Raw genomic sequence first — 27009 nt, forward strand, 5'->3', positions numbered from 1 at the left:
TTCTTCTCCGCACATTGCGAAATGTACGCCTCACTTTACGCCGTGATTCGCGCATGATTGTGGAGGGCCGTTATTGTTATTTAATAGTGAATTCGAGCCGCTAATAGGCTCCAGTCACGTTGCAACAAATCGCATGCGATTTTGGGCAATAGGGTTGTTTCCATCTACAAATCTTCGGGCAGAATTGTATCCCAATAAATTCTTTTGGATTATAAGAACTCTACTTTTAGGGGACCTGTAATGACCATATTTTTGTAAATATTGAATTTAAAATATCTTTTGGCGCACTCGAAACGTCTTTGAAGATTCTGATGACGTCACAACTCTCGGATTGACACTGTTGACAGTTAGGCGATAAACAACAAATGACAAATGTCAGTTGATAGTTTGTATCTTCTACGTGTGTATGTAGTTATGTGTCAAACCGTAAACTGTGACGTCACACAATTTTCAAAGAGCGTTTTGGGCGCGAAAGCATATGTCAAAATATATTTTGTTAATTTAACATATTTAAAACCGTTTTTAGTATAAAAGTTGAATTTTAGGGCAACTTTTAGTTAATATAGGGGCATTTCTCAGAGGTGACGTTCGGTGCCTGACTTCGGTGCCGATTATTTTTTTTTTACTTTATAGACGTGTGATGTTAAAATTAACAATTAGGCTTAAATTTAAAAAATATTGGTAGTGAAGGCCTCCTTATAGACGTAAAGGTTCGCGAGATATTAGAGTTTTTCAAAACACTGAAATCAAACACACTCACTGAAATCAATATTAATAAAAAGGGTGCCACTGAATTCAAAATTTACCAGGATTGTAATAAAACAATATTATTTTAGCACTAAAATAGTTTTATTATCAATTTAAAGACATCATAATGAAGATATAATTATGTTATTATTGTGATTCATCATAAAACGAAGTTATGCTCTGCTACAAACTATGGATTTATGATTATAAAAGTAAATGGCTTCAAAAACTAAAAGTCAAATCATAATCAAGATAGAACGGTAAAAGAATCATTATTTTGAATAAGCAGTTAAAATCAGTAACAAATTAAAGTTTATATCTCTCAAAATAAACTAATTAGATCTTTAAAAAGCAAGGCAAAATTGGCCTGCTCGCAAGCAAACACTTGACAATCAACAACAAAATCAAAAAAAATCTTAGGAAGAAAATAACAGTTATGCTTTAACATTTAACATAACATTGAAAAGAAAAACCTGCGTAATACCCTGCTTAAACTTAATTTTAACTATGTAATGTCTATATCTCTATTAATATAATATTCAGTCGGTTTGTCTGACAATGTGCAGACACATCACAAATATCACAATACTCATTAAATTCTAAAGTTATCTTAAACAAAATACTCTTTTGTCATTGACTATTAAATTAAAATAATAAATGGTAGGAAATTATCAGTTTCTTTGACAGTCTTTTTTCATTAAGATTTTAATTATTTTTTAAGAGACGTTAACATTTTAGTTTTAGCTACATAAAAATTAACAAAAGGTGACATTTCTCGTCTAATAACACTTAACATATACACATAAAAATATTTCTTAAAAATAAATCAACATATTTGATATCAATGAGTTATTGAGATCTGCTATTAATCAAATATATTTAAATCATCGTCTGATTCAATGACATTATCTCAGCATTATCTGAATCAAATGTAGGAAGTGAAATGTCATGCTGTGCTAAAGATGGAGTTATCAAGTTTTCCAAGTCAGGTATATATTTCCAGAAGCTGTAATTTTCCTATACACCTATGCTATCAAAGTAACTGCTTTTTGTATGCATGTTCATATAAGATTGCAGATTGTGCTGTAAATAAAAACCAATAAATATGGCACCAGCTTAACAATCAAAATTATATATTTATTTGGACATATATAATAAGCACATGTTAACGTATATAATTTAAATTATCATTGTATGTAAAGTACAAAAATAACGAAAAATATAGTAAAGATTGACAACGGTGGACTATTTTTTGATTTCGGTGGTCAAAAAACCCACCGAATCCACGGTTATCACGCCCACTGAATTCAATTTTAATCACTTTTAATTAATTACAGAAAACATAATCATAGTATGTAAAAGAGTTTCTAATATCCAAATCACATACCTCTGAGGGTGGCTTACGCACTATTTAGCCGAAAAAAGCTTAAGCACTTAAACAATTAATGGCTTCACCGAATTCAAAAAATCACGTAACCAAACCCACCGAATGCCGAACACACCTTTACGAAATCTGCTTGCAGACCGGGAGCCGACGTCCGCTCTCGCCGGTAAACGTGGCGCGACTGACGCTACCTGCGCACGCGGCGCGGAGTTCCTGGTATATTCCTTTGTGAAATGCCGACAAGGTTTATAAATTCCAGTGAAATCACGTGTTGCCGCGGGACAAGTCGAATAATTGGATTTATTTTGTAATATTAATGCGTAAGTTATTTTGAGTCTAATAATACACTCGGCGTCACGGAAATCGCACACCCACCGATTTTTGTTTCAAGCGAATATAGCTCTTATAATATGTATTATACTGTATCAATATTAATATCATTTAAAAGCACAATTAATAAGCTTTAAAACATGAATAAAGCATTTTCTGAAAAAAATATAATAATCACGAAATTATGGCGTTCTGAAAGAACACCTAGAATACGCGTTGTAAGGGTCGCTAGTTGGGTTACCTTGGGTAGGTATAAAAGGGGGGGTTAAAGTGAAATATGGGTCATTCGGTATCCGAAGTTGACACAGGTCACATCGGAACAACTGGAGAAAGAAAACACCCCAAGAAATGGATACCACGGAAGCAGTAGCAGCTCAAGCAGTAGCCCTGGTGGAATCAGGAATGACGAAGTCTGCGGTTGCTCGGCAGCTCAACATAAGCCGTTTCCGAGTTCTCCGAGCAGTTCATCGATTCCAGAGAACTGGAAACTTCACCAGGAAGCCCGGATCCGGAGGACAGCGCTGCACTTCCGAGAGAGACGACCGCTTTATTGTGTCGTCTTCTTTGCGGAACCGTTTCTTCAACGCTGTTCAGCTGCAGCAGCAGCTACGAGCAGTTCGGAGAACCGTTGTGAGCGTCTCTACAGTAAGAAGAAGGTTGCGGGAGAAGAAGATCATGCCCCATAGAGCGGCTATGGGTCCCAAATTGACAGCAGAGCATCGGCGAATCAGACGTGAGTTTGCTCGCGAACACAAGGATTGGACGGTCGACCAGTGGAAGGCTGTCCTCTTCTCCGATGAGACCAGGGTGTGTCTTTTCTGCAACGATAGGCGCAGAAGAGTGTACAGGAGGCAAGGGGAACGTTATTCACGGGCATGTCTTGAAGAAACCGTCGGATACGGAGGAGGATCCTGCATGTTCTGGGGTGGCATTTCCCTCGCCGGCAAAACCGAGCTCGTCTGTGTCTCCCGCACTGGTGGTGGCCGAGGCCAGGGATCCATGACTGCTCATCGGTACATCACGGAGATCCTGGAGGACCATGTGGTTCCATACGCCGAATTTGTCGGTCCCGGCTTCACATTCATGCAGGATAACGCCCGCTCCCACACAGCGTTGATTGTTCGGGACTACCTTGATCAGGTTGGGATCACCGTTATGCAGTGGCCAGCAAGGAGTCCGGACCTGAATCCCATCGAACACCTTTGGGATCAGCTAAAACGGAAGGTGCGGTCACGTGATCCTGCACCGGCGACCCTGGAACAGCTTCGAGATGCCGTCATTGAGGAGTGGGAAGCTATTCCTCAAGAGCACATCGTAACGCTCGTGAAGTCCATGAGGGCTCGCATGGTGGCAGTAATTAAGGCCAAAGGAGGGAACACTAGGTTTTAAGTTTAGTTTTAGCCATTTGTGTTCCAATATTTGTTGATTTTATAGTGTTTTAATTTGTTGATTTTTTTGCATGAATATACGATTTTTGTTTCTGATTAAAAAGTTTTTTTTTTTAACTCTTTAGTAACTTTTGATTTTTTTTTAAATTAAGGGTTAAATTATCTTTAAAATGAACCCACACACTCATACTTTACCTTCAACAACATAAGGTCTATAACGGCTTGAATCAAAAACCCGTGGGTGTGCGATTTCCGTGACGCCGAGTGTATAAATGATAGGCTTATGTTGAATACGTGAACCAACTTTAAAAATTAAAATAAAATTCCAGTCTTAAGTTATGATTTTTTGTTTCAACAAATCTGGGTGCGGGACATACCCACTGTTCGTCAATTTTAGCACTTAACATTTATTTTCTTATAATATATATACTACATGGAATGTTTTACCAGTTGTCCAGGTGTATCAGATGCTGATGGATTTCCATGATTTAATTCAGATTTTATAGGCAACAAATTCATGTGTTTATGCCCCCGGACACGTAAAAACGCCACCTCTGAGAAATGCCCATAGAACGTAATATAAGCGATTCAAAAAATTGGAAACAACCCTATTGCTGTCCAAGTAGGCGCAACGAAATTAGTAAGTAGATCGATCAAATGCCGAAATGTAACGCAAATTGCATGCAATTATCTATCAATGATGTCCTGTTACGTACAGTTATAAAGCCCGACCAGAAAAATATGATCATTGTCAAGATCTGTTATTTTCATGTATAGGCTGTCAGTTCAGTTAAGTATGAAAAACTTAATTCCAACGAAATTCGGCAATATGACGCGTGATCATATATTACTGGTCAGGCTTTAACTTAATAAGTAAATTTGTGTAACGTTAAAGTTCGTATAATATAATTTGTATTTAAAAACATCAATTAATCCCTGTGAGAAAAACAACGTATTTATTTTCCTCCGGACCTATGACCGGTCTGGCCTAGTGGGTAGTGACTCTAATGTGCCTATAGTGCCTATGAAGCCGATGGTCCTGGGTTCGAATCCCGGTACGGGCAAGTATTAGTGTGATGAGCACAGATATTTGGTTCCTGGGTCTTGGGTGTTTTCTATGTATTTGTATATTATAGCTATACATATCGTTGTCTGAGTACCCTCAACACAAGCCTTCTTGAGCTTACTGTGGGACTTAGTCAATCTGTGTATAAGGATGTCATATAATATTTATTTATTTATATATTAATAGTAAAAATAAAAGTAACGCATTATAGTTTCAATTCAGTGTATATTTCAGCCTTAAAACAATGAGAACGTATTACATGAACTTTTTTTTTTATTTACATGAATATACAATTTTGTTTATTTTTCTGTTGCTATTAAGGTTAGATGGGTACGAAAAACAACGGGACAATAGAAACACTTTTAGGCAGTGTCTTACCTGAGCGAATAACTCGCGAACGCGAAGCGGCGCGGTGCGGGTGAATTCAATCCTTTTATACCTATGGAAGTGTCCTTCGTGGGCGATCTCCGAGCGCCGCGTCGCGTCGCGTCGCATTCGCGAATCATCGCCCACGTAAGCCGCGCTGTTAGGGAATCATCATACTGCTTCTCTTGCCCCGAGGAAAATAAACTATGTTCCTAACCTGTGTCAAAATTATTTTCTTTGTCTTGAGTTGAGCTTTTTGTATGGGGTGAAATTTAGTTATTTTTTTTTCAAGAGAATTATTATCTACAGCTAGAAAGACATGCAATAGCACTCAACTTTTATTTAGACAAAGATATAAGCGTGCCAGAGTGGTCAGAAACAAGACAACGGAAATAATTCTGACCCACCTAATAGATTGTAAGTATTACTATTTCCCTTTGTATACATTTTATTATATTTTATTACAATAAAAAAACAAAAACCTTTAGAACATTACAATAATATTTTTGTACTTTGTACTTATCACTGGTATTTACCCATGTTTTAATCTCTATAATATTTTTACGGTTTGCTCACACATTTTACAAGCTTTTATTTACTTTCACCAGACCGTTGCGTTGTCTGTTTGTAATCAAATCTTGCAAGTTAAATTTGACCCACTTGAAGCTGAAAATTTGCATACATATGTAAGTCGGGTGACAATGCAATATTATGGTACCATCGAGCTGATCTGATGATGGAGACAAGAGGAGGAGGAACTCTGTGATAAAACAACGCAACCTAATTGTGTTTGGGGTTTTTAGAATTGGCTCGATGAGTATTAGTTGCCTGTGGAAAAAAAAGTACAGTCAGCGATAAAAGCTTGTATCAAAAATTAATTTTTTGCCAAAAACCTATTTATTCACTACACTAATTTTGCGTCATTCTTAGTGCCTGAAAACGGAGACCAAGGCTCTCTAAAGCCTATAGCTCGTTAAGACAATTTAATTATACACAGTGGGCTGGAGTAACCTGACAGACTTTAACCACGCATTCCTGAGGTCACGAGGAGCAAAAAATGATATTTATGAGTTTTAGTCAAACTCAACAATTTTTTTTTTGCGTGAAAAAAATTTTTTTTTCACACGACATGGTATTTCTTTTTATACCTTGGCGAAAAAAAGGCAACACAACAAATGAATAATTCTTTTTTTATTTACAGATAAAAATTGTGAGTTTCCTTTAAAACCTTAATGTCTGTCAGTGGGTATGTCTAAACTAAGTCATATAGTGGCAATGTCGTAGCCAAAAAGGAGTTGTTTACTTATTTATTACAAAAATAAATTTTTACAAGTATTATCATTATCTTTACAACAAGACCGATAGCAGGAAATCTATAAAATCTGTCAGGTTACTCTAGTCCACGGTGTATTGTAGCAAATCACAAAATGAAACCGCTTATTTTTTTGCCGCAACAGAAAAAGTTAAAAATTAATTATTTTTATCTTATTTTCTTCTTTGACCAATTTCATTATTGTGCGTGTGAGATATACTATGTTTTATGAGATGTGCTTATTTCAACGAAGTCATATATTTTAAAATACGTTGTGCGAGGAAGCCGCCAGCTCTTCGGCCACCAGTTGCGTCAACCAGACGTCTCGCGATATCTGCAAAAAACTTGTGCGCGATGGGACCCCAAGGACATCTAGTTTCAACGCCAAATGCTGTAGAATGGTACTCTATACCAAGGCTCTTATATTTACCACGTTTCAAAATTTCGGCGTTTTCCGTCGCTCCGCCCTTTTAGTTTTTATAGTGAACATTGAGAGTTTCATATTTATTAAGTTATAATAATGCAGGCGCTGAGTTTTGCTCATAATAAGCATATTCAGGCGTCCAGAGCGTTCTCACATTCTCACATTGTCATATTCTGGTCCGATCCGGAGTGGCCGAGGTGCTCAAAAATATCTGAACACGCGCTCTAACGCCTTGATAATAGAGGGGTGTTCAGATATTTGTGAGCATCTTGGCCGCTCCGATATATCTGATGGAGACTGAACATTGGAGAAAAACTGCTCCTAAAGAGGGCCATATAGCATTAATGCTTTCTTTTCAATAATATCATATGAATAAAAAAATACGAAAAAGCACTTGTATCCGACACCCGATATCGGATAATTCATCGCTCGTAGGGACGAAAAATATTTTATTAACTAATGTAAATTGAAAAATAAACATATGTTTTAAGTGAAATTTTTTAAATTTGCATTCCCAAGTTTTCCATAGCCAAAAAGACTCAGGACCGTTTCGTTCACAATTCTATTTTGTCACCTTCAATCGTTCACAATGCAATATGGTTAGCATCCTAAATCGTCCCCTCGCCATGTTGTCAGCATACAATTCCTAAATCGTCACCTTCCTAATTCGTCCACATCACCATCCATAATCCCATATCATCCATATTCCCACTTTGACCACAGTCCTAGATCATCCACATTCCCATTTTCACCACAGTGCCAGCTCGTCAACATTATTGTGCTACCTTATCCTTTGCATAGCTTTTTCCTAACGGAAAAGTTTTGTTGGCCTGCGATTTTAACCTCCTGGTGGACATAACATGCCAGCATCGTGGACCATGGACAAGATTGAAAAGTGACGATAAAGGAATGTTGACGAATTAGAACTGTGGGCCGTTTGGCAATAAGGACAAGTTAAGAAGGTGACGAAATGGGATTGTGGACGAATATGTCCTGAAATATCTATTTACTGCGAACGATGCTATTAAATTTGCTCAGATGGCAGAGCACTAGGTAGAGTATCGAAGCAGCGGCCGCGAGTCAAGTCTCACCAAATACAAGGCATTAATTTTTCTACCTTTAAATTTATTCTAAGCTTAATAGCATCGTTCGCAGACATTTCTGCGTATTAAAAATTATTTTAGAATGGGTAGCACATCGTAACTGGTGACTTTCCAATCTGACTTGGAACTCCAGTGGCCGGCTAAGTAATGTAATGTTCTTACGGTCCCTTAGTAGACCCATAGGGTGGGAAAATTTGCTGGCTATGGATGAAGTCTTAGTGGCTCAGTTGGCAGAGCGCTGGAGTATCGATCCAGAGGCCGTGAGTTCAAGTCAGTAATCTTTCAACTTTTAAATTTATTCTAAGCTGAGCCGCCACAAGCCATGAGAGAACTAAAACATAAAAAAGGCAATGAAAATGGCAATGAAATGTTTCATTAAAAGTACCATTATTATTGCTTGAAGTGTAAAAGTCGAAATATGACAGACTTGCAACTGAAACAGAAACGCTTTCCACATAGATTTTCGTACATTGACCGCCTGTTGCTGTCTCTATTGCACGAGCATAATTATATTGCTGTCCCACCCATGATGCCGATTGTCAATGTCAGTTGTCACTAAGCGAGCTTGATAGCAATATAATTATGCGCGTGCAATAAAGATAGCAACAGGCGGAAATGTACGAAAATATATATGGAAAGCGTCTCTGCTTTACCAATGTGCAAGTTGCCGTAATAACATTCTGAAAAATGCAGGAGCGGAAGTTCCTGGAATATAATTATGAAAATTTAAAGCTTTTCATTCAGAAATATTTTTGTGGAAAATATAAAAAAAAAAATTTTTTAAGAAAATTATATACCTATCACATATTACCCAAATAGGCAGAAATATCATTTTTTTATACGACGTCGGTGGCAAACAAGCATACGGCCCGCCTGATGGTAACCAGTTTCGTAGCCTATGTACGCCTGCAACTCCAGAGGAGTTACATGCGCATTGCCGACCCTAACACTCCGCACCCTCGTTGAGCTCTGGCAACCTTACTCACCGGCAGGAGCACAACACTATGAGTAGGGTATAGTGTTATTTGGTTACGGTTTTCTGTAAGGTGGAAGTACTTCCAGAGTTGAGCTCTGCTCTAGATCAGGAAGAAAGCAACGTGACATTCACAGTGTCCATTCCTCTCTATTAGAAGTTTTTTTTTTTTACATTTATGGCCTGGATGCGAGGACTATTAGACGTATTTTAAGGATCCGATACCCGGGTCCGGGTATCTATTTGGTTCTTAACATAGTTTCATTGTTTATAATTTATTAATTTAAATTTCTGAGAACTTTTCTTATAGTTTTGCAACTTCGGAAAAATCTCCCATTGCCTGATATCGCCGGTTTATTTAATGTCACACACGGTTGTTATAATAATGATACATGTATGTAACATCATGGTTGCAAAGAATAAATGAATTATGATGTCTTTTTTTAACGAGCCTATATGCTCAGCAAAGGCCCCCTAGACTTCCAATCTTCCGATTAACTGCAGCATCCGTCTAGTTGCTGAGAAATGCGTCCAGGTCGTCCCGCCATCTCCTCTTAGATCGACCATGCCGGCGTTTACGTTGTGGCTCCCACTCCGTGGCTAGTTTAACCCACCTCTGTGGGTGCATACGTCGTACATGGCCTGCCCGTCCCACTTCAGTCTGGCGGTATTGAACCCAACGTCGACGATGCCTGTATTGGTGCGCAACGTAGTGTTTTGGATCCGGTCAATCCTTTTCACCCCAAGCATGCTGCGCTCCATGACTCTTTGGCAAACCTTCAGTTTGGTCTTCTGTAACTCGGTAAGGGACCATGTATAAGCACCGTAAGTTATGATTTATTTATTTTATATGGGTTCACTCAGCAGCATTTAGGAAAAATCGCTTTATAGGGTTACGTAGTCCACTAGGAAACCTTATACAGGGTGAGCAAATAAGAGTGATACAATTTTTATATTGAGTGAGCAAAATTTCTTAACTATACTATTCGGGGTTGCAATTGTACACGGAAGATAATTTTTGCCAAATAACGTTGTTTGTTTGATTAATTTTGAGAAACATGACAGTGATCGGTACCCAAATTCCCCAAATTTTGCAGCTCCTGATTTATTTCTGCGGGGCTATTTGAAATTACGTGTCTAGGCTAATAAGCTGATGAAATTTCAACAGTTAAAATCGACTATCCGACACAAATTTACTAAGATAACGCCGAATATGTGCGAATTTATGCTGAAAATTGCGATGATAAGGGTTACATTAGCCTGTTGGTAGAGGTGGACATATATCAGACATTATGTTCCGCATGTATGATTAATATATTTTAAAACATAATCATCTTTCTTATTTACCCAGCCTGTAGTTTCGCCATGTCCATCTGTTTGTCCGTCCGCGGCTTTGCTACGTGATTGTCAGTGTTAGAAAGCTGCAATTTGGCATGGATACTTAAATCATGCATGGCGACAGAACGGTAAAATAAAAACTAAGAAAGACTAAGGGTGCAGCGACGGTTAAGCATGCTACAGTTCGTTTTCAAATGCACCCCGGAAACGGTCACTTATTGACATTATCCACCAATGGGAACAGTCCAGGATTTTTGACCAGTAACTCTAACTTTTTAATATAAACGTAACGTGCCTAACAATACGGTACAATTTACAACCGATAGAAAATCGAAAGGAGTGGCTTTTTTTTAATACTACTATCAGTAAACCACCAAGATACTTATGTAAAATATTTTTTAGGTTACCTCCCATACAAAATGTTTGTCGCTTTAACCCAATGGTGTTGGATATCGTAATACGGATCTTCAACAACGGTTTTTGATAAAATAAATATTTTCGGAAATAATCACTCCGAAAAAAAAATGTAACCCCCCTCTCTAACTGTCGAACCATGGATACAAAAAATATGACAAAAATCGTTATACAAAACATTGTTACATATTTTCAATTAACACTGTAGCGAACATGATCGGTCCAGCCGTTTTTGAGTTATTTCAAAAAGTCTTCTCTTCTTAGTAAACGGAAGTACAAAGCGCTAAGAAAGTATATCTACTTCGTTACGCTTGTAATATTTCATAGTTTTCAATACAAAGAATATTTTTTGTTTGACACGTTCCTACTATGGTCATGGTATTGTATGAGAGTATCCCAATATGGGACCAGCAAGAAACTCGGCGGGACAAAACTTTTCAACACATTACATCTTATAATTAAAATAGTACATTACGATACAAGTGTGAAAAGTAGGAAATTCACAACCAGTGGCGATAAATTAAAACACGACCGAAGGATACAACGTTTTAAAATACACATGGCGCTTTAAACTTTCGACATACGCACGTATGGTGCTAGTTACCGCACTAGGGCGGTAAATAAGCGCCATATGTACTGTAAAATACAATACACTACTACCAATAATACTAATACCACAAACAATACTACTAATTTATGGCTTGTTTTTAGAAAACATCGATATCTGATCAGCAGAGGCCGGAATTCTCGTGGCAGTTTGAATTATCATAAGGGACTTCTCATTTATCGATTTTCGATATACCTATAACTATGGATTAAAAGGATAGGTAAATAACAAGCGATCTTATCTCTAAAGAGCGATCTCTTCCAGATATCTTTTGAGTTGTAGAAAATGCGATGAAATAGGTAGAGATGTGCAATAAAAACAATGAAACTAAATAGTTAATAGTTTCACATTTAATTACTTGAGTTCCATGTTTTTTTTTCAATTTCACTTTCAAAGTATGTTTTAATGCTAACCAATATTACATTAGTTTATATATAAAAAGTGCAGTCATCTTTTTTTGCAGACAAATATCAACTATTAAAAATTTTGAATATATTGTATTCTACATTGTATCGGAAGTCGATAAATGAGAACTTTCTATGACAGTTAAAATGCCATAATAAATCCGGTCTCTGCCGATCAGCCAATATATAATTTTATAAAAAGTCAAATATTTTATTGCGATTGGTGTTGGAATAAATAATAATGCGAATATAATTAAGCGCAGCATTTAAAGTCCCATGACGGGAGACACCCTGTATACGAAAAGAGTGAATAAATAAAAGTTTATTGTCGCAAATCCTGAATAAACAACATAGAAAACATTTTTCCGGCGCATTACGCACGCAACGGCATAACTTTATCCCTTCAAGTAGCAGGTATCGCTCCCGGTCAAATACGTCATTTAAATATGATTAATAAAAATAAAATAACAAATCCAACAACACAAAAACCGGCCAAGAGCATGTCGGGCCATGCTCAGAGTAGGGTTCCGTAGTTACTCCTCCGTCATAATAAGCTAAACTGGAGCTTAAACTAAAGTAGATTGAACAACCAAGGAATGAACTGTGGATGTACGTCTTTTTACTATGAAGGGGAAACTTTTTGCGATAACTCAAAAACAGCTAAACTAATCATATCCGCTATAGTTTTCGTTTAATGTCTTTTTTAAGCTCTACTTCCAAGATTTTTTTCATATTTTTTGGACCTATGGTTCAAAAGTTAGAGGGGGGGACACATTTTTTTTTCTTTCGGAGCGTTTATCTCCGAATATATTCACTTTATCAAAAAATGTTTGTTGAAGACCCCTATTAGTTTTGAAAGACTTTTCCAACGATATCCCACACAGTAGGGTTGAAGCAAAAAAAAAAATATCACCCACACTTTACGTGTAGAGGAGGTACCCTAAAAAAAAAAATTAGATTTTATTGTACGACTTTCTCGGCTTTATTGATTTATATATCCATGCCAAATTTCAGCTTTCTAGCACTAACGACCACGGAGCAAAGCCTCGGACAGACAGACAGACATGGCGAAACTATATGGGTTGACTACGGAACCCTAAAAATGACGTATGCCACTTGAAGGGTTAACCATTTTTCCGGAATCTCGTCCATGCAAATTTTTTTGTTTGCTTAACTTCTTTCCGTATTTCCTGTAGACATCGCAAAGTTAATAGACACAATAGCGAAAATTTAAACATTGAACCTTTACGAGTACAAGCGGGATAGATTTTTACAGTATTTGACTACTCCTTTCGTTAATCTTTAATTGTCCAGAGAAGTTACCTTTTCCTATATTATGTTTAACTCACCTTCTATGAGAATAAAAACACATTATAAATTCAAAATTAGAACTCCTGTAGTCTTGAAGGAACTATGTCTATCGCGTGCTCACTTATTTTATAAGCAGCCCGGTCGATAGTGCCGCAGTGCCGGCTACATCACCGCACCGCTCGCACGGTGCCCGTTACCAACGATTTCGAACACCGGCTAATTCGAAATTTGAACGGTGAGTATTTTTTTTAATTGTAAATAGTAATGGCTGAAACTGGCCAGTCTTTTTAGTAACAAAAGTGTGTGTGAAATAGTGTTTCTTTGACAAATTAGATTATGATATAGGTAAAACTGTTTTTTTTGTTTTGATAATTAATAATCTTTGTATGTTTAGTGATATAGGTGTTGGTATGGTTAGGAAGTTGTTGTAAAAGAGAATTAGAATGAAGGTTAGTTACTAAAGGTTACCAAATTATTGCTGGAAAAAGTTTACGTAACGTTTAATTCAATTTGAGCATGAAGGAAAACTTACGTAATTTTAAACAATGAAAGAGACTATTTAGTGAAAAATGTGTTCACACAAGGAAAATAATAGAAGCCTGAATGTTAAAAACCGGCCAAGTGCGAGTCGTACTCGCGCACGAAGGGTTCCGTACCATTACGCAAAAAACGGCAAAAATCACGTTTGTTGTATGGGAGCCCCCATAAATATTTATTCTATTTTGTTTTCTATTTGTTGTCAAAGCGGCAACAGAAATACTACATTTGTGAAAATTTAAACTGTCTCACTATCACGGTTCATGAGATACAGCCTGGTGACAGACAAACGGACGGACGGACAGTGGAGTCTTAGTAATAGGGTCCCGTTTTACCCTTTGGGTACGGAACCCTAAAAAGCAATATTCGTTTAAAAGCTTGGTGTAAGAAAACAACAATAACATTAGTATGGGTAATTTCACTTATTTAATATTTATGGATCTTGGAATTAGATTTAACATGTGAGCTTGTAATAAAAATACTAAATTATGATAAAACAATTTATATTCACGAAAACAACATTGTCACACATATATGCTTTGTATTTTGTCAATAATTAGGTAAGTATTTTAGTATTATTTGAAGTACCTAAATCTTAAATCCTTCAGTACATATTGACACGACACTGAAGTACCCACTCGTATTGGCTCTGCGACATTATGCAAATGACAAATCCTAGAGCTTTCATATCAAGGTTATTTGCAAGCGACACGCGATATACCTATACACATTATGAAGTGCTTCTGAACTGGAGGTCGAGGGTTCAAATCCTAGCTCGAATATTTTATATTTTACTAGTCGCTCTTTTGGAAAATAAAGCGAGGAAACCTGCATTATTCAAATAATAAATTTATTTATTTTCATGGACCCGGGTACGTCCTTAAACTACGTCCAAAAGAGAGGTATGGGCACTGTGAATGTCATCTTGCTTTGTGTGGTAGGGCACAACGCAGCGGATGTCATTCCAGATCTAGAGCAGAGCCCAACTGGGGAAGTACCTCCAACTTACAGAAAACCGCAGCCAAATAACACTAGACCCTACTCATAGTGTTCCTGCCGGTGAGTAAGGTTGCCAGAGCTCAACGAGGCGGGGGGGGGGGGGGGTCGTGATAAGGTCGGGGACGCGCATGTACAGAGACTTCTTACCATCAGGCAGGGCGTATGCTTGATTGCCACCGACGTAGTATAAAAAAAAACCATAATAACCAAAAGACATATCAATCAATCAATGTGGAGATGACAGTCATATAACATTTTTGACAATAAAGTCACGGACTTAATTGCTGAGCCATTTAGGGTTCAAGCTAGTTTGGTTGAACTCTAACGGTAAGAAACGTCCATGTCCATGACTGTACATAATTTCGTATTTGTATACATACTTCGCTCAGTCAGAAAAGAAAATCATCGCTCCTTGTGATTTAGCCTTCTGTAAGTGGACACAATTTATGTATTTGTTAGGGTTGATGAGGGGAGGCGCATATATTTAGTTACAAATTTTATTCTCTAGGGAGAGGCAGCTGACTCCCCTTTTTTTTGACGGAATGGGAATGCATTTTCGCATGGTGTGTAGGACTCACGGCTCTTTTCCCTCCTCCTGGCAAGAGAGAGGGGGGAATTGGGCCCCTAACCACTAAGCCCACTCCGGCGTTTCACCCTCTTTCCCGTCCGTGAGGGCGCACTGGGCTCGATGACATTCTACCACGGATCTGACTCCCCCTGCCACCTCCTGGCGACGTTCATGACCTGATAGACGACCTTCTCTTATGTCAACATCTCTTTTACCTGTCTTTTACTTTGTCAGGTCTCATTCCGTTGGGCACCAGCCTCGTGAATCACATGCTCCAGACATCCAGGCAAACATGGCCAGCCCGTTGCCGCTTCAACTCGCTAATCCTTCAAGTAAGTATACACGGAACTCTAACACCTCACGGCTAGAACTACATTAAAGACGATATCTTTATTTACAATCACAATATGCATAATGGTTATATACAGAGGATTACTATAACTAACTTAAATCTAAAATAGGCCCTTGAAGTATTGTACCAAGGATGCTGGCGGCATTTCCTCGTTGCATCGCAATGCTGATAACGTAGTGCGAGGAAACCGCCAGCTCTTCTGTCACCAACATCAAACGAGGCGGTCCGAAGTCCAACAACTGAATCACCGGACCTAGACTGGACGAGTCGGACGGAAGGTTTGAATCGTCGGACTTCTGACCGTCAACATCTCCTGAGGATGCCTCGTAGAGAGCAAAAACACGTGTCGAGTTTTGTATTTTCGGTGGTGGGTTGTTATTGTTATATTTATTTGCGAATTTATTTTGCGGTGGGAGCGTGGGAACATTAATTGCATGTAAAAATACGCAAGTAAGTATAACGGGTTAGCACTGATTGACTAGCACGTTATCTTTTCGCGGATAAGCAAAGTAATATTTTTTGTTTTAATTAATATGGATATCCGCAAAGTAACGCCTTATTCTATTAATTATTTATTTCGTTTCAAAGTATTATTAATATTTTCTGTAAATGACCGCTCGATGTCAGATGTATGATCAGTCTTTTTATTTTCACTGCTTCAAATCTAAAGAGTGTAAAGTAGATGAAAAATCGTTACATAACTCTAAATTTAAACATTTCAATTTGATTTAAAATTGATATAATAATACTCTTATTGTATTTCAGTTGCACTCATGTAAACGAGTAAAATGGTTCGGATAAGATGCATTATTATTTCATATACTATTAAATCGTCTACGTACTTAATGTGGCCAGTTTGATCTTCATACCAGTTTGGTAGGAACATGGTAATTCCTACTAAAATACGTGGCGCACGTTTCTATGAGTTTGCGAGAATCACCTCAAAACTTTTTTGTCTATTTTTGTTCAGTAGTTCAAAATACCTTTATTTATAGGTACTATCATATTTTATATATAATATTTATTTACAATAACAATATGCATAATAAAACTGCACAAAGAAAACCATAATGATTGAACTATTGTTTAACAATGGCTTTACGAGGTCTGCTCTTCAAAGCCAGCGTGTGGTCAAATAATAACAAAAGGATCAATACAGCAGTCGCAGCATGGTTCCATTTTTATCGCTTGTCACTATGCTCGTCACTTTTGCACTTACATACTTGTTAGAACGTGACAAGCATGGTGACAAATGATAAAGAGCCGACCATCTTAGCCCTACTGGACAGTTACATGTCATGTAAAATACGACGCCGCAAAAAAAGGTTGCCGGGTATCTTTTGTTGTATTGTTTACGTCTAATGACCTTCTCAAGTGGAATTCCGCCATCGCAAATGGAATGGGGTATACTTATACCCCATATATAGGTACTTACCTGTGCCCTATTTATTACGTATTATGGGATATAGCTCAGAAATTAGGTCAGATTCCGCGGTGGTGGAGTGGCATTGTTACAATTACAAGATGCCGGTTCGCATCCGGCCTTCACCTCTGGAGGGCTTATAATTTAAAAACACATTTTTTTATTAGCCTACTTTGGTTTCCCAATGCTGGGCAAAGGCCTCCCCTCGTTTTCTCCACCCGACCCTATCATTGGCATTTTCCCATGTTGGATAGAATGCCTTCAAGTCGTCCCGCCATCTTTCGGTCTGCCTGCGACCCGCCCTGCACCTTCTATGGTATTCCGTGGGTCCCACTGCTGGGCAAAGACTTCCCCTCGATTTCTCCACTCGCCCTGTCATTGGCATTTTCACATCATTTTGGATGTAATGCATCCAAGTCGTCCCGCCAACACCTTTTCGGTCTGCCTGCACCGTATATGGTGTTCCCTGGGATCCACTGCTGGACAATGGCCTCCCCTCGATTTCTGCACTCGACCCTGTCATTGGAATTTTGCCACCATTTTGGATAGAATGCGTTCAAGTCGTCCCGCCGTCTCCTTTTCGGTCTGCCTGCACACGGGGTGCAGGACGGCCTGCACCCCGTCTATGGTGTTCCGTGGGTCCAACTCAGTAACCATTTAGGCCACCTTTCCGGGTGCAAATCAAAATATTTGATAATAATATAATTGGTCCCAAATAAGTAGACTTAAAATCTTCTTCTTTAATTTAAGAGCAGGGCTCTTGTCGGTGCAGCATGATGAAGTTGTCTCCAACTTAGTCAATCCGAAGCCTTTAGTGTCCTGGTCCGACACGGCCCCCACATGTTCCTTTACTTGGCTCATAGAACGTTCTTCTTGGTCTTCCCCTCCCACTCCTTCCATTTATTTTCCCTTCTATGATATTTCTGATGAAGTGGTCGTGTCGCGTGACCGATCAATGTTCCTCTTCTATTTTTAATAATCTGCTTTCCTTCACTCTGCCTTAAAATAGGTGAGTGAAAATCATGAAATTTGAAATCAATGAATCCAAGGCGGTTCTCTTTAAATATTAACATTAGACTAAGTAATCAATCATTGTTTTCATCTATTTCGTTTCGTAACCGCTAACCCCGCTCCATTGTATACTTCTACTCGATTATTCAAAGTGTACTTTAATTATTTACACGTATTTACAAATCTATTTGACGCCCTATTTACATTTCTGAGCACTATATTGAGTAAGCAAGCTTGTTATAATGTCTTTCTATTAAGTAAATCTATTACTTATTTAAATCATGTTATATTAATATGTTTTGGTATTTGCAAAAACGCTGAATTAATAGTAAAAAAAAAAAAAAAATACAAAATGTTTAAAAGATATATGTGATGAAAATCTATTAATAATATATTAAAAGTAAGAAATACCAAAACATCAAAATAATTATGCCATGCATAATAGAAAACAAGTTTAGATGTCCTCAATGAGCTTTACTACAGATCTGATTGTTTTATATACCCTGTACCTATGTATTATATTTAGAGTATAGCCTTTTTGTAACTCTTCCTTTTCAATTGATAGCGTAAGTAGTTTTCAAAATATTGAGTGATCGGATAGATAAACGGATGGATAGAGTCGCAACTTTATTTTGCCTTTTTGGTACGGAATCCAAAAAGGTTCATCCCATGTTGAGTCCAGGAACTGTTAACTCGTATGGGTTACCATAGCAACACACTAATAATATTAGTCTAATACCGGGGCCCGTTTCTCGATTAATATTAGACTAATATTATTAGTCCACGAACTGTCAAGTCGTATGGGTTACCATGGCAACACACTACGGCGCTTCAGAAAGTATGGTATCTATCCAAGAAAGGGTCAGACAAGAAAGTCACCGGTTTATGACTTCCATAAAAACATTCACAATGACATTACATAGTCACAGCAATCAAATGTCTGGGCATAAATGTATATACATGTACAGGTATATTTAGTACCTACGTCCTCGTTGGGACATTTTAATAGTCTGAAAATGGGCCATAATCATAAACTTTTCTTTTAAACAATAGGGTGTAAATATCTTTAGCTTTGAATACATACAAGGTGGCCAAAAAATATATTATGTGCATTCCCGTCGCCAGGGAGGTGTCGGGATTATACTGAGCAATTTTTACTATAGGGCCAACCCCGAAATTGCGAATTTTTTTTACCCTCCCATAGAAATGGACCAGCTAAAATGTATGAAACAGCCAGAAATTTATTTCGCGAATTCTGGGTTGGTCCCATAGTAAAAGTTGCTCAGTATAAGCCAAAAACCTCCCTGGCAACGGGAATGCACATATTTTTGGCTACCGTGTATAATAATTATGATATTACTGAAAAGATTATATAAATTGACACCATTTTAAAGTTATTATTAAAATATATTTTTATTTGATTTAAGGTTATGCATTTATTTACGGCGTCCAGAAGATATGACATTATAATTTTTTTTTTTTTTACAATATAACGACTATTTATTTATGTAATTACAATATACAATACAACATAATAATTTTTTTTAGTAAAACCTAAACTAAAATAAAAATTCACCCCTCGGCAAGGTGCCGTAGATGCTGGCAGCATTACCCCGCTGGATTGCAATACTAAATATTGCGCTGTGCGAGGAAGCTGCCAGCCCTACGGTCCCCAGTCGCACCCACAAGCCTTAAGTTATTATTAGATATAACGAATATGACGAAAATATTTATAGCGTATTTTTAACGCGTTTAAGCACCTTTTTCTTTTATATACAAAATTATCAATTTAAAACTTATTAAAGTAATTGAATGGCAAAATTAATTAGATGCTATAATTTCATTCAATTGCAGAATCGTTTGAGCGTAATTTTTATAAATTAAACTGTAAATGTTTGACAAAAAAAAAACAAATTTTATTAAATATCGGCACGGATAAATTGCCAAAATATATAAATATATATACACGCCCTTATTGCCCATACATTAAGGTAGTGTGTACTTATTTTCGGCACTTTGTCCGTATCCATATTTAATACCTTGACTGTACCTATTAAACTGTTTTAATTCATCATATTATTTTATTATAATGTAGGTAACTGAGGTAGTGAATAGCCGCACTAGATTTAGAAATGTATAACATAAACAAAATTAAAGGAGTTGTTTTAGTAAACAAATTACAAAATTCAACTTTATTTTCACTTAGAAATAAGACTCTAATTACCGCTAATATAGTAAACAGGCTTTTCAACAATCGCTTTTCATTTGTTTTACCGATCGTTCATTCGAGTCACGCGATGTAAAGTTCAGAGATATGTACACAGTTTTCGACCTTACTGTATGGTACTAAGACGGGAGTTGTGGTGATATTTTTGGCGCAATTTAGCCCTTGTTTAACCTACATTTTTAATGAGCGATTAGATTTGTTTTGACCTAAGACTTTTGGTTTGTTGTTGGCTATGTGGCCCATTTTTGTCCGACTTCCTCAGGGGAGTGTTTTAGCATGCAAGCTAAGTATACGAGTATGTTTGGGCAACGAAGGTGGTATTAGGTATGGTACGTTTTTGACAATTGTGCGTCTATCTATATCTTGTGATCAGCGTGTGACCGATTATTTTAGCATTGCTAGGGCTTAGTATCCCTATTTGTTTACGAGTAACCCAAGTAGGGTTACCATAAGTAACCCAAGTAGGGTTACCATAAGTAACCCAAGTAGGGTTACCATAAGTAACCCAAGTAGGGTTACCATAAGTAACCCAAGTAGGGTTACCATAACATAAGGATTTCCCTTGACTTTTGAAATTTTGTCAGGAAATACGGATACGGATTTTGTCGGATACTACGACTGTCCAGAACTAAGCGATCTGTTCACTCGAACAAGAGAACACTACCTTAAACTAGAAACAACAAAACATAAAATAAATATCGGCAAAAACTTTATTGCAAACCGAATAGTAAATGCTTGGAACAAATTATTACCCTCTGAAGCTGGGTAATGCCACGAGACTGTAACGTCAGTTACCAATTCTTTCGTGTGTTCTTACCAGGGATCGGAAACCAGTATTTTTTGTATGGGAACGAAAACGGTATTTTTTCGTTCTTTGTTAATTACTTCATTTCTAATTAGGCAATCTAATAATACGAAGTCGTTATCTGAAAACACAACTGAGTCCTACATTTAGAGTTTAAAATAAACCGAAATATATGGTTATTTCGATGTTTTTGCAAAAAACCGGTTCCGATCCCTGGTTCTTACATTAATTAAGCAAATTTAGCTGTCTGTATATTTGGCATAGCCCAACAGGTAGATATCTGGATACTTAAATTTGCTTAATTAATGTAAGACCACACGAAAGAATTGGTAACTGACGTTACAGTCTCGTGGAATTACCCAGTTGTGAACTCTTGTATAAATCATTTTAAAAACAATTTAACAAACTATCTAAATAGTGAACTCGTGCTAAGTGAATTCTGATTTAGACGTACCCGCATCAGCTGCATGTCTAAAACTGAATAATAATAACAAAAAATTCAGTCTTTTCATATAAAATATAAATAAATTCATTTAATAACCCTTTTTACTCTCTTCTTCTTCTTCCTCGCGTTGTCCCGGCATTTTGCCACGGCTCATGGGAGCCTGGGGTCCGCTTGACAACTAAACCCAAGATTTGGCCATCTGACCTTCCAACCCAGAGGGTAAACTAGGCCTTATTGGAATTAGTCCGGTTTCCTCACGCTGTTTTACCCTATTACATATAAAACAGCTGATTCGAATAGCACAGTAAAATAAATAAATTTGAAAGACCTAGACTGATTAAGACTTTCCAACCATTAATTTATTTTTAATGCCAGCTGTTGCCAACTGAGGGTGTCAACCACCCCCTAGAATTGACTTTATTCGTAGTTAATAATACCACTTTAATCACAGGTTCTAGTGGATGTAAATTAACATGTCGACTAACTTGAAATAGTAACTTCCTATAATAGTACGAGTATTGACCGGAATAACGGTCAGCCTGTAGTGGGGTTATTGGGCTTGAAATAATGGCCTTAAAAGATAATTATCTTTAATAATATATTTATTTTTAATTAGTTTATATTCTGAGGCTGTAAATATACAGGATGAGCAACCCAAAGGTGAATTCGGTAAATGTCGAAAGTTGAGTATTAAAGAGATGGGTAATCTAAAAGAATTGCGGTAGAATGTGGAGTAACGGAAATTGTTATTACTACAGGATTTTGTTATTTATAATCTAATTTGTGCTCTAGAGCGATACTCTTTTTATTACAAGTTCCTCAAAAAGTAACGCTTTACGTATTTGTTTAGCGTGCACAAAGTTTAACTTCTTTATATAGTTTAACTTTTTTATTTTTACTTCCCCATTTTTCGAAGATCTTCCACGCATTCTATCTATCGTTTTTTTGGCTTGCCTTTTGGTCTGTTTTGTTGGGGCTTCTACTAAGTTATTAATGAGGTGTGTAATGTTTAATATAATTATAACAAACTATCCTACACTTGTCACATTGACGTTTTATATATCATTACTTGTTATAATGTAATTATTACTATACGTTGATTTTGTTCTATTATATTTTAATATTAATAGAAATAGAAATAGAATTTGTTTTATTCATAAACACACAAACAGTAATAGACAGACATAAAAGAGAACATAGTGAGAGTAAAGTGTCACGAAATGGCCTCATCTCAGCATGTTGCTGGCGACTTCCAGCGCTGATCTTCCGATGAGACCATCTCATCATTACGTTATACTTTATAAAATGTAAACATTATGTTTTATGTGGGGTCGTATTTCTAACCTAACCTAACCCACTTTTTGCTACATATACGTTTGTGTGGGGTCACAGTTTTAACCTAACCTATTCCAATTTTCTGGGAGCCTTTTATTTCTATTAAGCTCTATATATAATTATATAATGTCACTATTTAGAACAAATATATTTTAGTGTACGTAATAATTATTGCTGTGTATAACCAAAAAACATTATGTATGTATGCATTATTCAAAATGACGGTATATAAAACTATAATATACCTATGAAAAGTAATTATAAAAAAAAAAAAGTACACCCTTATTAATGGGGCTCAGGCTTTGACAGATGGCACCAGCGTAGGTTTTATCTGTCAATCCTACAAATGCTACCAAATTCTTGGTTTTTTTTTTTAATGGCCTAAAACAAAACAAAACAAGGGACAAAAAGCGCCATCCATCAAAACCTTTGCAACTTGCCAATCCAATTTAGTCACCCTTGATTTCAGCATTAGCATGGCTAAGGGATTCCATCCTGTATATTTAAAATACGACAAGCGCTAAGTGATTACTTCTATAAATAAACCCGTACAGGTGCGTCATCGAACTATATTTTATGTACCTATGTAGTTGCTTAAATTTATCATGACGTACTTTGTATAGTGTGTGGGCGTGTAGAAAAATGAGGGTGGAAGGGGAAACAAATTAACCGAAGGCCATATCATCGTTCACACTCTTAAGAGCGGAGTAAGGGGAAATTAGAAAATGAAAAATTGTTTATTTCCTTATTAAGCTTAGTAAATTGCCATCAGTTAGGACTTCCTTTTAAGTGAATGAACTTGTATCAGGATGCCCCGCTCCTCCATAACTAACAATTACTTATTTTAGGAAGTATTGTGTGTGAATTTTTCCTTCACCGAAAAGCAAGTAGGTAGTAAACCCTATCGTGAGGAAACCTGTATACATCCGCATAGAAATTCAAAGGTGTACGTGAAGTTCCCAACCAGCATCGGGTAAGCGAGGGGACTATAGCTCAAACCTGTGCCTGAGAGGAAGCCTGTGCCCAGCTGTGGGACACAGGCTTCCTCTGGACTGGTTTTTCATGAATAATTTTGTATATTAGCCTACAAACCGTTAGCCAGGCGTTAGCCGTATTTTAGTATAATATAGCTAATGATAATTTTAGTCGAGGGCTCTGAAGAGCAACATTTTGAACAGAATCTGCACGTCATCGTGAATGACACGAACCATAAAAGGTGAAAACTCGAGCGATAACCTTACCTTCTTTCGCATAACTTTTTATCGCATAATTTTCCGGCTTTACGTGCATAAACTTTTGTAGTATTTCTTGAGGGCACTTTCAATTAACAATTTTATTTAGGTAAAAGTATCGTGATTTATGGAATGGTGAGTTAAACATCAGTACCCGTAGTGTACATTTATTCGATAGCGAAACGTGACGTACGCGTTTGCGTTAAGTCTCATTTTGTATGGGATTTTGAGTTTCCAAAACGTCCCGCTTGGCGCGCTGTTTCTAAATCTCCAGATCCCATGTTCAGAGCCCCTAGTCAGTCAGTAGTCAGGGATTTAGAAACAGCGCACCAAGCGGGACGTTTCGGAAACTCAAAATCCCATACAAAATGAGACTTAACGCAAACGCGTACATCACGTTTCGCTATCGAATAAATTTACACTAAGGGCACAGAATGGAAATTATTAAAAAATAGAATGGCCTAATGCAGAAACGTATAATTTTCTGCAAACTTTTGAGAACAACAACGGCCAACTTTCAGAGAATGAGATATTAAAAATAATTAGGAGTGTACATAACAATTCGGATATGAATCATTGGTGGTATTTAGGGAGTATAAACAATTTATTTATTTATTTATTTAAATAAATAAATTGTTTATACAATTATGCGAATTATAAAATAATAACAACATTGAATTGAAACGGTTAGGAAAGACTGAAATAACTTAATATTATGACTTCGTTGTGATGTATGTGGGAAATAAATGCTTGTATCCAATTACTGGCCCAGTAACGACTGGTAATCTATTAAATAACATGTCTACGTAAATAGCTTAAAGCAAGGAAGCTTTCAGCAATTTCAGGCCTTGTTATTAGCTATTACCATAGACAAAACAACTATAACATTGTGCGTAGCCAACGTGCTAATCGTTTCACGCTCCGTAGCGAATAAAACGCTACTATCACTGTTGCACTAATATGGGAGAGTGATAGAGAGAGATGATTACGCTACGGAGCGTTAACGATTGACTTATTGATTAAGCACCTAGATTTACACAGACTAAGCACAGCATAGCACCTGGATGCTAGCTTGGACCCTTCGACTCAGTCCAAAGGCGGTACGAATCGTCGACGATCCCAAACTCACATAGAGGCATACCCTATGTTTGACTTTTATAGATGCCAACAAACTGTTATGCAGTTTGGCGAAATTTTGATTGTTGTTCATGTATGTGTTTTTTTAGAAGAATAGAATAGAATAGAATATCATTTATTTCAATATAAGTACACAGTTATACAATACATATAGAGAAAGAAAGAGAAAAAATGACTTATAACTAACTTGTACACTGTATATAATTATACTGAAAAAGGTGAACACTCAGCATAATGCCAGGCCCTACTGAAGTAGTACGCTGACGCTGGTCTTCCGTGGACACCTGTAGGTAGCGTAGTTGCGCGCAGCTACCAACTACAGTTAAGTTACTGAGATAACTATAATAATTACGACATTAAACAACAAAGCGGCAATGAAGCAGTTGACATCATATGTTAGCATGACTATCATGGTCCAGAAAAAATATATATATATGTACCTAAAATAATAATATAAATAATTTTATAAACAATAAATAGAATAAAAAAATTTTTTTTTGATTATTGTAAAAATGAAGAGCATAATAGTATTTTACATAATCGTCATATAATAGAGAGCTTTTTAGTCGAGTATCATGACGTGTTTAGGCAACGATGCTTGCTGAGTGGCCTACGTGAGGTACGAGATTGGAAAGCTTGATTATATCACTATTGTATGCACTAATTTTTCTACGAGTCATCAAAAATATTTTTCTAATTATAAAATATAAATAAATAATGGAAAGTGGTAAGCATCTAAGTAGACAAAGACATAATTGCGAGCGAGCCCCCGCCCGCGCGGCACGTGATTGGTAATTTTTTTTTATCGTATCGAAATAAATTTTACAGTACATATGGTGCTACTTTACCGCACTAGTGCGAAAATTAGCATATTACGTTCCTATGTCGAACATTTAAAGGGCCATATGTACTGTAAAACGTTGTACCATACATGTGCGAATAGTTAATTCGCAACTCGTGTCGACTTAACTCCCTTCGGTCGTGTTTTAATTTATCGCCACTCGTTTCGAATTTCCTGTTTTTCACACTTGTATCGTAATGTACTATTATAGTTGAGTTGGGAGCCCATACATGAAAAGTACGCAATTATAGTTTGGTATACGAAATCTTAATTCAACCATTACAGTCGACGAGTAGAAAAAAACAGTTTTCATACTTACCTACTAATTTTTTAATGCTCCTAACTCTGATAATAATTACAAAATCGAAAAAATCAAAGGGGTAATCAAATCTGTGGTCGATATACAACAAATTGTATCATAATATTTTCAATACCGTAAAACTACACAACTATAGTCCAATACTGCAACTATGGTCCACAAGTTCGAAAGGAAATTAAGTATCTATACCAATGTTTCTTGTGGTTTACTCCTAGTTTTACCTTCCATTTATAAATATACTTTGCCTTAGAACTACAAAAATATAGTAAAATACACACGAACGAGAAAAATTTAGTTTATTTGTGGACCATAGTTGGGAGCTTTGGACTATAGTTGGGTGGTTTTACGGTAATGTTAATATCCAGAAAATGAGGACTAAGTTTGTATGAAAAGGTGATTTCCCACGGGTCCTCCACGACAACAACACACACAACGACAACAAGACGAAAGCGTCTTAAAACGGTGTTTCCACACTAACATAATATGTGTGTATCTTAGTCAGGCTCTACAAATACTTAAATTAAAAAAAAATATATAAAAAAACAAAAACCCGACTGCACACTAAAAAAGAGGAAAACAAGCCCCACAAGAATATTGTTGTTGATGGTAAG

The 27009-nt window shown here is 36.8% G+C and overlaps 1 protein-coding gene across 2 annotated transcripts in view; it reads left to right on the forward strand.

Annotated features, from left to right (window-relative positions):
• The first annotated feature begins 13327 nt into the window (after positions 1-13327).
• LOC133519604 (elongation of very long chain fatty acids protein 7-like) overlaps positions 13328-27009 on the forward strand; it is a 29300-nt gene continuing 15618 nt past the window's right edge. The window contains exons 1-2 of one of the 2 annotated variants that reach the window (XM_061853634.1): positions 13328-13402; positions 15506-15603. In XM_061853634.1, coding sequence (XP_061709618.1) covers positions 15564-15603 — 40 coding nt within the window. In that variant the 5' untranslated portion in view covers positions 13328-13402; positions 15506-15563. Of the gene's footprint in view, positions 13403-15470; positions 15604-27009 lie in introns of those variants that run through there. The other variant, XM_061853633.1, reaches the window with a different exon arrangement.

The sequence above is a fragment of the Cydia pomonella genome, chromosome 7 (assembly GCF_033807575.1).
Source record: "Cydia pomonella isolate Wapato2018A chromosome 7, ilCydPomo1, whole genome shotgun sequence".
Taxonomy (NCBI): domain Eukaryota; kingdom Metazoa; phylum Arthropoda; class Insecta; order Lepidoptera; family Tortricidae; genus Cydia; species Cydia pomonella.